This window comes from Podarcis gaigeae (assembly GCF_964106915.1).
Source record: "Podarcis gaigeae genome assembly, chromosome: 16".
In the NCBI taxonomy this organism is placed as follows: Eukaryota; Metazoa; Chordata; class Lepidosauria; order Squamata; family Lacertidae; genus Podarcis; species Podarcis gaigeae.
Window position 1 is genome coordinate 9384906 of NC_139693.1, and position 14551 is coordinate 9399456.

General features: G+C 49.0%; 2 protein-coding genes across 4 annotated transcripts in view; one reads left to right on the plus strand and one right to left on the minus strand.

Annotated features, from left to right (window-relative positions):
- The window catches only part of SHC1 (SHC adaptor protein 1), a 45536-nt gene extending 42712 nt beyond the window's left edge, over positions 1–2824 (minus strand). The window contains exon 1 of one of the 3 annotated variants that reach the window (XM_083715760.1): positions 2667–2824. The gene's annotated coding sequence lies outside the window, so the exon portion shown is untranslated. Of the gene's footprint in view, positions 1–2453; positions 2558–2666 lie in introns of those variants that run through there. The other 2 variants (XM_083715758.1, XM_083715761.1) reach the window with 2 other exon arrangements.
- A 1805-nt stretch (positions 2825–4629) lies between these two features.
- CKS1B (CDC28 protein kinase regulatory subunit 1B) lies at positions 4630–13487 on the plus strand. Its single transcript, XM_083716221.1, has 3 exons — positions 4630–4933; positions 10526–10653; positions 12986–13487. Exons 1-3 carry the CDS (start codon positions 4875–4877, stop codon positions 13036–13038), a joined length of 240 nt encoding a protein of 79 aa, XP_083572347.1. The 5' UTR covers positions 4630–4874; the 3' UTR covers positions 13039–13487.
- Positions 13488–14551: the final 1064 nt, after the last annotated feature.

A 14551-nucleotide genomic window follows, 5' to 3' on the forward strand; every position in this document is an offset into this window, starting at 1 on the left:
CCAAAGTAACAAAGAGGCTGAGCCACGGCAGACCTGGCCTCTGGACGAACTCATTAACTGAGAGCAAGAGTGGAGAACCTTTGCCCCTTCCAGCAGTGTTCAAAACTCCTATTGTTTTAGGCACATTTTGCGACAGGGAATGTCATTAGCTTGAGCAGTCTCTGAGCTCTGGGCGCAGCACTGCGCCTAAGATTTCAGATTAAAACTGCAGAGTGGAAGGAGGAACTTTTTCTGCCTCCCTCACTTCCAGCTACTCTCTGGAGACCCTCTTAAGAATATTAGGGGGGTGGGCAGGGGAAGGACTAGACCATGTGAAAAATGAACATAATATTTTAACTGCAGTTCATTCATTTTCAGCTCTGCATTCTTGTTATAGAAAAACCACCTAGACATTCCGTTGCTGCGTCCATAACCTAGGTTTAAGTTGCCATTTAGCTCCTAGCTTTCATATCTCAGTTTCTAACACTGCCTCCCGGGTGTTGTTGGACTCCAATTCCCATCGGCCACAGAGCCAGCATGGCCAATGGTTAGGGATGATGGGAGTTGTAGTCCAGCAACGTCTGCGGAGGGCTGAAAGTTCCCCAGCTCTGCCTTATAAGCAAGCCGGTCTTCTCTCTCAGACCACCTTCCACAACACAGGGATGATAATACATTACTGACCCAATGAAAGAGATGGTGTTATGAAGAATTTCAGAAAACAATATGAGTCTAGCTGCTAGATGAAACCAAATGCCCATCCAGTTCAGAATCCTATTCTCACAGTGGCCAACCAGATGCCTCAGTGGGAAGCCCAACAGCAGCTTTCCCTCCAGTTTCCACCAGCAACTGGTATTCAGGCTGCCTGATCATAGTCATTGTGGCTGATAGGCCCTAATAGCCTTCTCCTCCATGAACTTGTCTAAGCCTAGTCTTAGGTGCATGTTTGTAGCTTTCATGGAACACTAAACAGGTATTAAAGGTAAAGGGACCCCTGACCATTAGGTCCAGTCATGACCGACTCTGGGGTTGTGGCGCTCATCTCGCTTTATTGGCTGAGGGAGCTGGCATACAGCTTCCGGGTCATGTGGCCAGCATGACTAAGCCGCTTCTGGCGAACCAGAGCAGCACACGGAAACGCCGTTTACCTTCCCGCCGGAGCGGTACCTATTTATCTACTTGCACTTTGACGTGCTTTCGAACTGCTAGGTTGGCAGGAGCAGGGACCATGCAACTGGAGCTCACCCCGTCACGGGGATTTGAACCGCCGACCTTCTGATCAGCAAGTCCTAGGCTCTGTGGTTTAACCCACAGCGCCACCCGCGCCAAACAGGTATTAACAGAGATCAAATCCACACCATACATTGAATGCCCATTTAAAGCACACTGCTTTCCCCAAGGAATCCAGGTAACTGTACATAAGAACAAGAGAAAAACCCTACTGGGTCAGGCCAAAGGCTCATTGTCCAGCTTCTTGTGCCCACATTGGCCACCTAGAGGCCCCAATGGGAAGTCTGCAAACAGGACCTGAGGGCGACAGCAACCTTCCCCACATGTGGTCAGCAGCAGCTGGGATTCAGAAGCATACTGCCTCCTCCGACAGTGAAGGGAGAACATAGCCATTGTGGCCACTTATATCCACCACGAACTTGCCATATTTTGAAGAGGAAAAAGAAGACGCGATGACAGCAATTCAAAGCAAATAAATGCAGTCTGTCTCAAATTTTATCCCTGGAAAAAGAGGACACATGTTGCTGGCCATCACTGCATCTTGTGAAGAACCCCAAGATAACTTGGTGTGGTGATTTCAAGACTTTTAAGACGCACAATCATCATTGGAAATAATGATCCCCCACCACAGATTAAATGCTGTGCTTCTCCATTTCAGTTTAAGATTCTTTTCCATCGCAGTCGCCGTGTGCCAAGAGCCCACACACCTCCCCCTTTTGAATACTGTACAATAACGGACGGAGTAGATTAGACACACAGGCTGCCTCTACTCCACCATTCTGTTTCCCACATAGTGGCCAACCAGATTCCTCTGGGAAACCTACAACTAGGGCAGGGAGGGCCTGGCCTTCCCTGGTTTCTCCCCTAGCAACTAGTATTCAGACGTAAGTTGCCTCTGAACCTGGAGGTTCTGTTTCACAGACACGGCTCACAGCTGTTTGCAGACTTCTCCTCCTCCACCTCTTGCATGAATCTGCCCGGTCTCCTTTTAAAGGAAGTTACCAGCACAACCTTCACCGTGTCTGCTCAGTGGCAAGTCCTGTTGAATTCAGTGGGGCTTAAACACACACAGACACGCACCACTTAGCCTACCCTGAATCCGCTGCCGGGTTGGATGACTCCCAAGCCCCCCTGTCATGGGAGAGAACCACTCATATGCAGAGATCACGGGCTGGAGGGGCGAGGCGCAGGTTCGAATCCGCCGCAAGGCTGAGTTTTTTAACCCCTTCCCTCCCTGCCTGGCCTACCTTACAGGGCTGTGCCGAGGATTCCGAGGAGGGCGGCCCCCTCCTTTGCTACACACATACGATTCGCAAAACGAAAGGCGAAGAAAGGAAGAAGACCCAAGTCCGGGGGGAGGCGAGACTAGAGCGCCGTGGGGGGGGGGGGAGGAATCGCCCGGAGTCAATCACGAGGGAGGGGGCGGGGCTACGAGGGAGGGGCGGGCCCGCGCTTCTTACCGGGGCGGCGGCACCATGGGGGTCCTCAGCGGAAGGCAGAGGCGGCCTCCTTCCGTCGCGCAGCAGCTCCTCGGCAAAACTTCAGCTGGGCCCCGGGCCCCACTCCTCCTCCCCGTCAACCACTTCCGGTTGCGGCCGCCCCAGAACCTCACTTCCGGGCTTCAAGGGCTTACTTCCGGTTCCTCCTCTATGGCTCCAGCCCGACTCTGGTTCGCACGCCCCGCCCATCTTTTTTTAAAAAAACCAACCCTTCGCTAACCCCGCTAGAGATAGGAATCAGGGTAGAGTGACACGCGCAGCCTGAAAGTCGGAAGGCTCTTAAAAACAACAACAACTCTTATTTAAAGTTCCTAATGGGGTTGTTTTTATTTCTTCCTCCCATAGAAAGAGCTGTTTGACCGTGGAACAGATTCCCTCGGGAGGTGGTGGGCTCTCTCCTTCCTTGGAGGTTTTTAAGCAGAGGTTGGATGGCCATCTGTCATGGACGCTTTAGCTGAAATTCCTGCCTGCATCGCAGGGGGTTGGACTAGATGACCCTTGGGTCCCTTCCAATTTTATGATTTACCAGGAAGTAGGGGACGCGGGTGGTGCTGTGGGTTAAACCACAGAACCTAGGACTTGCTGATCAGAAGGTCGTGGTTTGAATCCCCGCGACGCGGTGAGCTCCTGTTGTTCGGTCCCTGCTCCTGCCAACCTAGCAGTTCAAAAGCACATCAAAGTGCAAGTAGATAAATAGGTACCACTCCAGCAGGAAGGTAAACGGCGGCATTTCCGTGTGCTGCTCTGGTTCGCCAGAAGCGGCTTACTTCATGCTGGCCACATGACCCAGAAGCTGTACGCCGGCTCCCTCGGCCAATAAAGCGAGATGAGCGCTGCAACCCCAGAGTCGGCCACGACTGGCCCTAATGGTCAGGGGTCCCTTTACCTTTTGGGGACCACCTGCAATACGAGACATGAGTGTGGCATATGGAATAGGGTGTAGACTGAAGTGTGTGAGACAGGCAGGGATGCAAATTTCTTGTTGTCGTTTAGTTGTGTCCGACTCTTCATGACCCCCTGGACCAGAGCACGCCAGGCACTTCTGTCTTCCACTGCCTCCCGCAGTTTGGTCAGACTCATGCTGGTAGCTTTGAGAACACTGTCCAACCATCTCGTCCTCTGTTGTCCCCTTCTCCTTGGGCCCTCCATCCTTCCCAACATCAGGGTCTTTTCCAGGGAGTCTTCTCTTCTCATGAGGTGGCCAAAGTCTTGGAGCCTCAGCTTCACAATCTGTCCTTCCAGTGAGGACTCAGGGCTGATTTCCTTCAGAATGGAGAGGTTTGATCTTCTTGCAGTCCATGGGACTCTCAAGTCTCCTCCAGCACTGGAAAAGACCCTGACAGAGGACGAGATGGTTGGACAGTGTTCTCGAAGCGACCAGCATGAGTTTCACCAAACTGCGGGAGGCTGTGGAAGACAGGAGTGCCTGGTGTGCTCTGGTCCAGGGGGTCACGAAGAGTCGGACACGACTAAACAACAACAAAAGCTATTATACAAATATGCTTAATATTTGACTTCATCGTTTACATTTGTACATATAAATTATATGAGGGCCGAAAGGCGAGGCAGCAATTTACGAACGAATAAAATATTAAAGCTCTAAAGCTACAAATTTATTATATCTTATATGATATTTATATTGCATGTTATATAAACAATAACGTAATAATATATGTTTTCCCACACGGTCCTGATTATTCCTGCCTCCTTTCCACTTCCGCGCAGGACGGACAGCGATAAATTATTAATTTAAAAAAAAATTTAAAAAGCGAGCGAGGGGAAGGGGAGGGGAAATCCCAAGCCAATGCCAATGCCAGCCAATCAGCACTCTCTACGTCAACAAACGTCGCCCTCCCGGAGCCTCCTCCGCCCAATCAGTGCCATGGGCGGCGGCGTTTGAAAAGCGGCGGTTGAGGAAGGGGTGTGTGTTTGCGTGCCTGAAGCGCGGGGGAGGGAGGGAGAGGACAGCAGGCGCCCTCGCGCACGCGCCGAAACGAGGGCTCGCGCCGGGCTCCTCCCTCGTCCCGCCTCCTCTTCCAACGGGCGCCAGTGAGAGAGGCCTGAGCTCGCGCCGCCGCTCGCTCGTTGGCTGCTGCTGCAGGGGCTGCCGGGATACTTCTGTGACGGGATTCTCCTGTTAATTATCGTCGTTGTTGTTGTTTCCCCCTCATGGCTCACAATCAGATCTATTATTCGGACAAGTACGACGACGAGGAGTTCGAGTACCGGTGAGAAAAGGCGAGGCCTAAGGCGGGGAAGCGTCGGGGTTTGCCCTGAGAGGGAGAGGAGGGGCGTGGCTAGGGGTTGTTATGGCTACGTTGAGGGGCGGGGCCCTAAGGAGTGGGCGGGGCCTTCTCGTGGCTGGGGGAGAGCCTTCCATAAAAGGGAGGTGGGCAGTGTGGTGTAGTGGTTAGAAGGTGAAGATAGATAGATAGATAGATTCTTTATTGTCATTACACAAGTGCAACATTGCACAAGTGCAACGAAATTGGATGCCATCCCTTAAAAACAACAAAAGCAACACAACAACAACAACCAAACAAACCACATTCCAGCCACACCCACACCCACACCCATCAAACTCCCAGGTCACACTATCGAGTTACTGCATTTAAGAAGGCCACAGCTCTTGGATAGAAACTATTTTTCAGTCTATTTGTCCTTGACTTGATGTTTCTGTATCTCCTGCCAGAAGGCAGTAGTACAAACAGACTGTGTCCCGGGTGAGATGCATCCTGCAGGATATTGTTTGCTTTCCTAAGACAACGGGAACCGTACAGTTCTTCCAAAGATGGGAGGGGATGACCAATAATCCTTTGGGCTGTGGTTATGACCTTCTGGAGCACCTTCCTCTTCCTAGCTGTACAGCTGGAGAACCAGGCACAAATACAGTATGTGAGAATGCTCTCTATGGAGCCTCGGTAGAAGGACACCAGCAGTCTCTCACTCAGATTGTTCTTCTTTAAAAGTCTGAGGAAATAAATTCTCTGCTGGGCCTTCTTCACCAGAGCAGTGGTATTTGCGCTCCAAGTCATGCCCTGATCGATAGTCACTCCCAAAAACCTGAATTCCGCCACCCTCTCCACCCGTTCCCCGTTGATATACAAGGGCTGAATGTCCGCCTTTTTTTTCCTGTAATCCACCACCAATTCCTTGGTCTTAGTCGTATTAAGAGCCAGATTGTTCTCTCCACACCAAGCACAAAGCCGCTCCACCTCGTCCCGATAGGCGGACTCATCCCCTCCTGAAATGAGCCCCACCACCGTAGTGTCATCAGCAAACTTGATGATTTTGTTGCTGGAATAAATGGCTGTACAATCATACGTATAGAGAGTATAGAGCAGGGGACTCAACACACAACCCTGTGGTGAGCCGGTGTTAAGGCTAAGGGCTGTGGACATATGTGACCCTACTCTAACCCTCTGAGAACGTTCTGACAAAAAGTCCAAAACCCAGAGACAGGTGGAGTTGGAGAGTCCAATCGCCTCTAGCTTGGACACCAGTCTATGGGGGAGGATAGTGTTAAAAGCAGAGCTAAAATCCACAAACAGCAGCCTCACATAACTCCCCGGCTGCTCCAGATGGAACAGAGCAGCATGGAGAGTGGTAGTGATAGCGTCTTCCGTGGATCTATTTGCCCTGTATGCAAACTGGTAGTTGTCAAAAGTTGATGGAAGACAGGAAATAATGTGACGGCGCACCAGTTTCTCAAAACACTTCATGATGATTGGAGTCAGTGCAACTGGTCTGTAGTCGTTCAGACTACTGATTGTGGATTTTTTAGGCAGAGGAACAATAGTTGACGACTTCAGGCAGGGTGGGACAATAGACTGGTGTAAGGACTTGTTGAAGATCTTAGTAAAGACCCTCGCCAGCTGATCCGCACAGCCCTTCAACACCTTTCCCGTGATGCCATCAGGTCCAGCAGCCTTCCTCGGATTCACCATCCTCAATACCTGTCTCACCTCATGCTCCTCTACAGTGAATGAGGGGCCCCTATGGGCTGGTGGCTGTAATACCGGCGTCTCAGGTGGCTCCTTCTCGAAGCGAGCAAAGAAGAAGTTAAGCTCCTCCGCCAGCAAAGGGTCACCGTCGACAGCACCAAGGTTAGGTTTGTAGTTGGTAATATGCTGAATCCCCTGCCACATCTGTCTTGTGTTGTTACTCCTTAAATTATCCTCAATCCTCTGCCTATAGACCAGTTTTGCCCGTCGAATACCCCTCTTCAAGTTTGCTCTTGCCACACTGTAAAGCAGCACCTCGCCCGACCTAAAAGCCCTGTTCCTTTCCCGCAACAGGCACTGGACCTCTCTATTCATCCAGGGTTTCTGATTGGGGTAAAACCGGATGGATTTATTTACTGTGACAGTGTCTGTGCAGTGATTGATATAGCACAGAACTGCCGCCGTGTGCTCCTCCAGGTCTGAACGATCGAAAATGTCCCAATTGGTTCTCTCAAAACAGTCCTGCAGCTGATGGATAGCACCTTCAGGCCAGATTTTAACAGTCCTTGATATTGTGGGAGCCCGTTTCCTGAGTGGGATATATGCTGGTACCAGGAACAGAGACATATGGTCGGACTGGCCCAAATGTGGCAGCTGTAAAGCCCTATAGCCGTGATTTACATTCGAATAAACTTTGTCCAGTGTCTTGTCCCCTCTTGTGGGACATTTCACATGCTGATAGAGCGTTGGGAGCACTTTTTTAAGTTCAACATGATTAAAGTCTCCCGCAATGATGTGCACAGCTTCAGGATGCTTGTCTTGCTGGCTGCTGATAAGGCTCTGCAGGCATCCCAGCGCCAAGTTGGCATTGGCATCTGGTGGCACGTACACACCAGTTAGCATAACAGCTGTAAACTCCCTAGGGAGATAGGCTGGTCTACATTTAACAGCCACGTATTCCAAATCCGGTGAACAGTAACTGCCAACGGTCTTAGAATTATTGGACCAGCATTTGTTCACATATACACACAGCCCCCCTCCTCTGGTTTTTCCGAAGTCCATGCCTCGGTCATGACGATGTACCACACAGCCTTCCAACTGAATAGCCGTGTCTGGTATGGACGGTTGAAGCCATGTCTCAATGACAAATAAAACGCAGCAATCTTTTACAAGACTGTTCTTTGCCGCCAGCAGCCTCAATTCATCCATCTTGTTGGCAAGAGATCTCACATTAGCAAGAAATATGCTAGGGAGTGGTGGTTTAGATGGACTCCTCTGCAATCTTACCAGGACGCCGGCCCGACAACCCCGCCTTTGCCTCCTGTCTCTACGCCGCCTTCGCCTCCTCCCTGGCGGCATAGTAATCCATGGAGAACCCGGTGGCCTGGCTACTCCCACAGGAGCGTTATCTAGGCGAAAATAATCAGCTCTCACAGCTTGTTCACACTGTAACCCGACCTTCAGGAGTTCCTGCCTGCTATAAATCTTTCTTGCCCGGCCAAACATACTCAGAACAAGTAAAAATAAAAAACAAAGAACAAGTAAAAATAAAAAACAAAAGGAGAGCACTGAGCCGCAGCGTCTCTGCGCGCCGCCATCTTAGATTAGACTAAGCCCTGGGTTCAAATCCCTCCACTCAGCCATGAAGTCCATTAGGTGGTGACTGGCCTCTCAAGCTAGCCTACCTCACAGGGTTGTTGTGAGGATAAAATGGGGGAGGGGAGAGAGAACCATTTGCTCCATCTCAGTCTTATAATGGAATAGCTTCAGGAAGAATCTCGGAATAATGAGCAGTTCTGATGGTAAGTTGGGGAGCAGCTCTGGAAAGAAGCTCATAATCTGTTATTTGGATGGATCTAGCATTATCATTACCGTTATTGTCATCATTTCTGGTGTAGGGGACAGTTTTTAGGAATAATCTCTCAGGATAGTAATCAGAATAACCAGTTATGATTGTGGGTTGTTGGGTGCAGGAGATTCAGTACTAGGAAAAAGGAAGTTTCTGATATACTTCCTTTGTTACACTGTGCTGGTGGTTTGGATTGAGAGGGGCTTTCCAATGGCTACTATATGTATATAGTACTGCCTTGAGTATTGGAGGCAACATGCTTAACAGTTGCTGAAGAATGACGATAGGAAAGTGACATTTCTTTCAAGTCTAGTCTTGTGGGCTTCCCAGAAATGTAAGACCCTGCTGGATCAGGCCAGTGGCCCATCTGGTCCATCATCCAGTTCTCATAGTGGCCAACCAAATAATAATAATAATAATAATTTATTATTTGTACCCCGCCCATCTGGTTGGGTTTCCCCAGCCACTCTGGGCGGCTTCCAACAAAGATAAAAGATACACTGAAATGTCACATATTAAAAACTTCCCTGAACAGGGCTGCCTTCAGATGTCTTCTGAATGTCAGGTAGATGTTTATCGCTTTGACATCTGATGGGAGGGCGTTCCACAGGGCGGGCGCCACAACCGAGAAGGCCCTCTGCCCCCTTCCCTGTAACTTGGCCTCTCGCAGTGAGGGAACCGCCAGAAGGCCCTCGGAGCTGGACCTCGGTGTCCGGGCAGAACGATGGGGGAGGAGACGCTCCTTCAGATATACTGGACCGAGGCCGTTTAGGGCTTTAAAGGTCAGCACCAACACTTTGAATTGTGCTCGGAAACGTACTGGGAGCCAATGTAGGTCTTTCAAGACCGGTGTTATATGGTCTCGGCGGCCGCTCCCAGTCACCAGTCTAGCTGCCGCATTCTGGATTTGTTGTAGTTTCCGGGTCACCTTCAAAGGTAGCCCCACGTAGAGCGCATTGCAGTAGTCCAAGCGGGAGATAACCAGAGCATGTACCACTCTGGCGAGACAGTCTGTAGGCAGATAGGGTCTCGGCCTACGTACCAGATGGAGCTGGTACACAGCTGCCCTGGATACAGATTTGACCTGTGCCTCCATGGACAGCTGTGAGTCCAAAATGACTCCCAGGCTGCGCACCTGGTCCTTCAGGGGCACAGTTACCCCATTCAGGACCAGGGAATCCTCCACACCTGCCCGCCTCCTGTCCCCCAAAAACAGTACTTCTGTCTTGTCAGGATTCAACCTCAATCTGTTAGCCGCCATCCATCCTCCAACCGCTTCCAGGCACCCACACAGGACCTTCACCGGCTTCACTGGTTCTGATTTAAAAGAGAGGTAGAGCTGGGCATCATCTGCATACTGATGAACACCCAGCCCAAACCTCCTGATGATCTCTCCCAGTGGCTGCATGTAAATGTTGAAAAGCATGGGGGAGAGGACAGAACCCTGAGGCACCCCACAAGTGAGCAGCCAGGGGTCTGAACACTCATCCCCCACCACCACTTTCTGAACACGGCCCAGGAGGAAGGAGCGGAACCACTGTATGACAGTGTCCCCAGCTCCCAGCCCCTCAAGACGGTCCAGAAGGATGTTATGGTCGATGGTATCAAACGCCGCTGAGAGATCCAGCAGAACTAGGAAACAGCTCTCACCTTTGTCCCTAGCCCGCCAGAGATCATCAACCAGTGCGACCAAGGCAGTTTCAGTCCCATGATGAGGCCTGAATCCCGACTGGAAGGGATCCAAATGCAAAACTCTCCTGCGGTTTTCAGCCACTGATATGCAGAACGAAACATTGCTTCCTCTGATTGTGTAGGTAGACCGTAGCCATCATGGCTAGTAGCCATTGATAGGCTTGCCCTCCATATATTGGATCAATTGAACATAACTGCTGGACCAGATGGGCCATGGGTCCAATGTGTTGGTTCTCTTTACTTTCGGATGATTGACTTAATGGTCACAAACTATTTTACAGCGATCCTCCCTGTGCTTCTTTTAACATTCTCTTCTCTTTATCCTGCCGCTGCAGCCACGTGATGCTTCCAAAGGACATTGCCAAGCTGGTCCCAAAGACCCACCTCATGTCCGAGTCAGAGTGGCGGAACCTGGGGGTCCAGCAAAGCCAGGGCTGGGTTCACTACATGATCCACGAGCCAGGTAGGTTGCACAATGGCACAGGAGGCTTGGAGCAAATGCTAAGAGACCTTGCTTGAGGGGAAGGGCTGACAAAATGGCTTTCTGATATCAGGGTAGCAGGAAATAGATCAGGTAGGATGTGAGACCTGCTGTCCCTCTGTTGCACGTGCACACATTTCTTCTTAATGACCAAAAAGAGCTGTACTACAATAGCTGCTTTAAACACCAAGTTGAGTTGTGCTGTCATTGTGCCCTGCCAGAATTCTAGGCAGCTGGCTTTCTTACGTCTGGAGCAGGGGTGGAGGATATGTGATCCCTGATTGGTTGCGACATGTATCTATGGCATGCTTGGCAGATCTGAGCCCCTCCAGATATTGGACCACAACTTCCATCATGGCTGACCATTGAGAGTCCTGGGACTGCTGGGATTTGAAGTCCAGCAGTGCGTGGAGAGCCACAAGTTCCCTGCTGCTGCCCTGGATGAACATCTAGTCTGACCCAATATAAACAGCTTCTCTAGTTCTACACTGCACATACTTAAAACAAGGAAGTCGCTCCCACAAGAGGCAGGCAGTGTTGGCCAGCAACTCGGATGATTTTAAAAGAGGATTAGACAAATTCATGCAGTAGAAGGTCATCAATGCCTATTAGCCATGGTGGTTATGCTCTGCCTCCGGAGCTGGAGGCATTAATGCTTCCAAGTACCAGTTGATGAAAACTACAGGAGGGAAGAGTTTTCTTGTTCTCAGATCGTGCTTGCAGGTTTCCCACAGGCATCTGGTTGCCTACTGGGCTGGGCTAGGTGGTCCATTGGCCTGATCCAGAGGGGTCTCTTTGGGTTCTTATGGACAACAGTGAAGGAGGGCTTTTGCCTTTATGCCTGTGGACTTGCTGGAGGAATCTTGCAGGCTCTCCTTATGCTCTTCAGAGAGCTATGTCTGAAGGGAGATAGCTCTCCCATTCAAAGGGAGGCAGTGAGGGGTGCAGATTACTGTTACAAATTATAACTACAATCACAGTAACTGTATAGACTGTATATCTATTCAGACTTAAAGATATTTAGGCCTTTGCAGAGAGCCACTGCCCTATAAAGCCTGTGTTTTTTAAAGCACACAGATGTGGCTTCAAAAACAGCATCCAATGCTTCTGTCGGCTTCTTGCAAATCCCAGTTTTGATTTAAAGTTGCTAGTTCCTCACTGCTTTCTATTTAAGCAAATGCCTCTGCCTCCCCTAGGAGCAGAGTTTATGTATTAATAAAGTACTCCTTATGGCCGTTTACTGGTGTTCATAATGTTCACCACCCTTGGTACGTGATTGAATATGACAAGATGAAAAGACTCCTGGCATATACTGCATATCTTGCCTCTCAGTTTGGCAGAGCACCAGCCATAGTCGGGAGTGTCCATTACCTCCACTAAAGCAGGAAGTTACTTTCGTCTTCCCCTTGTCCAGATCACAGTCGGGGTTGGCCTGTCACTCATTGGGTGACAGGAGCTCTGAACTGATCAGGGAGCTGGCCAGGGATATCAAGAAGAGAAAGTGCCCTGCAGGAAAACCAAATCAGAGTTTTGATGCAGTCATTTATTTAAGAACTATTCCTATAACTCACGCCTTGCTGTAATTGTGCTGTATAGACTCATCTTAAAAACTTGGCTCTGTAATTTGTTTTTATACTGAATATGCTCTGTGTATAGTTCTGTATGGTTATATGTTGGCTTATACATATGCTTATGATAAATCAATAAAAATTAATGTGATTAAGTAGAAAAAAATGAAATATTTGAAATCTTTTAACCACCAAAAACAGCTTACAATGTTCTGCAGTCAAAATTTTTGAAAAGGGAGAGGGACCTGTGACAAACGTAAGATTCTGCTTCTCCCGATCCCTTCTGCCTGCAGATTTTTTAACATAGGAAGCTGCCTTATACTGAGAGACCATTGGTCTATCTCTCTCAGTGTTGTCTACACTGACCAGCAGTGGCTCTCCAGTGTCTCAAGCAGGGGTTTCTCTCAGCCACATCTGGAGATGCCAGAGATTGAATCTAGGGGCCTTCTGCATGCAAAGCAGCTGTTCTACCACTGCTCTTACATGGTTGTAGCTTTAAGCTTATTGTTGTTGCAGTGTGGATTAGCAACTCCAAATCAAAATCTGGATTTGGAGGAAGCTGATGGATGCATCGGATGCTGTTTTGGAGGTCATGTTTGCGACACAGCTGTGACTGTGCCATGTGCAAAGTGCTCATCTGATTTTTGACATATGCTTAGAAACACCCATGTTAGGCTTGAGTCACCTGGCCTTTCAAGATTATTTTCTAGATTTTTTTTAACATGCCATTTCCTCTCTCCCTGCAGAGCCCCACATCCTGCTTTTCCGACGGCCGTTGCCAAAGAAGCCAGAAAAATGATGTGCTTGGGCCTTTCCCCATGTTTTAGCTATAAGCACCTTTAAACAAAAAACCCAGCAACTGTGTTTTTTGGAAAAGTTTGACAAATGTTTTCACTGTGTCTGTCAAGAAAAGTCCACTCAATGCAACAGTTAATGCCGGACAAGAAAAGCTTTGCTTGCTGCAGAAAGACTGTCTGCTGAAAAGGATTGGTTTTAGCTGCTGAAACATTGATATTTTTTTACACTGGCTGAAGCCTTGCTCCTGCTTTATCCCGCACAGCAGGGCTGGTTTGGTTTTTAAACCCAGGAGAATGCAGTGTGTTTCCCTGGTTGGATATTTCTAATCTATGTTTTTTAAATCTTTTTTTAAAACCTTGTATTTCATGTTAATCCTTTGGAACTTTTAAAAGTTACGCTTGATATGACTGTTCTTCAGGGTCTGTCAATAAAGCACCAAGGTTTTACACATCCTTTTTGCTTATTTCATAGACTCCCTCAAACCTTCTGGTTGCTGTACTCTCAAATGTGGCTTGAACAGCTTTGTATTAACAGCTGATGTGCAAACAGTGCATGGAATTGCATGTAGACAAGTGAATGGACAGGCAGAGAAGGTGAGGATCTGCCAACGTGTTGAGTAGATATCTATATTTTTATCCAATCAGTGGTTATTTCTATGCCTCCAGGGGCAGTGCCTCCCTTCTCCATGGTCACCATAACAATGCTAACAACAAACCTCTTAGCAGGCTACTAAATTATTTTATTTCTGCTGGTAAATAACCTTCATGGATTTATTTACAAAGCTGAGCTAGAAGTATTTAAAAAATAAGCTGCAGATGAGCTTGTGCATGTTGTTGGCATCCATCTGTCTCGGGAGATAGTGGAGGAGTATGCCTTTGCAGGTGATGTCAAACAGTTGGAAAGTTGCAGTGCCTGCTGTGGCTGTAGAGACCGATATGGGAGAGACATGTTTTGTTGCAGGTGGGGGAGACGAAGGCATCCAGTTGTGCTGCTGCAGATGCGTTTCTTCTCTCTGCGCTCCTCCCAGCAGTCATTCCTCCTCTGGTCATTGCTGTGCAAAAATGGCATGACTGTCGTGTCTCCAGGCACTGCGGTCATCTGCAAGGAATTTCCACATAGCAAGGCTGATGTCACGTTTGCAGACATCTTTGTAACGTGTGTTACAGCTTCTCTTTCGGAGGCCTTTCCGCAGAAATGGCACTGTCTCTTAAAACAAACTTTACGCACCAAGAAAGGACATAGCTACCTCTCTAGGCATCCCATTGCCTCTCCTTAATACTTAAGTGGGCATAGGAACAAGTGGGGGCTGGGTCATGTGCATTCAGTTCCACAGTATTTTTTCCCTCTTAAAGAAGCAACTTCCACCTCTGCGGAAAGACTTGGCAAAGCTGCTAGCAAGAACAAACGAAGGACTGGGTTAGGGTTAGGGGAACCTCTTGCCTGGGGGTGGATTGCAGCCCTCCAGTCCTCTCTGCCTGGCCCTCAAGACTTCCACTATCTGCGCCCCTTACTGA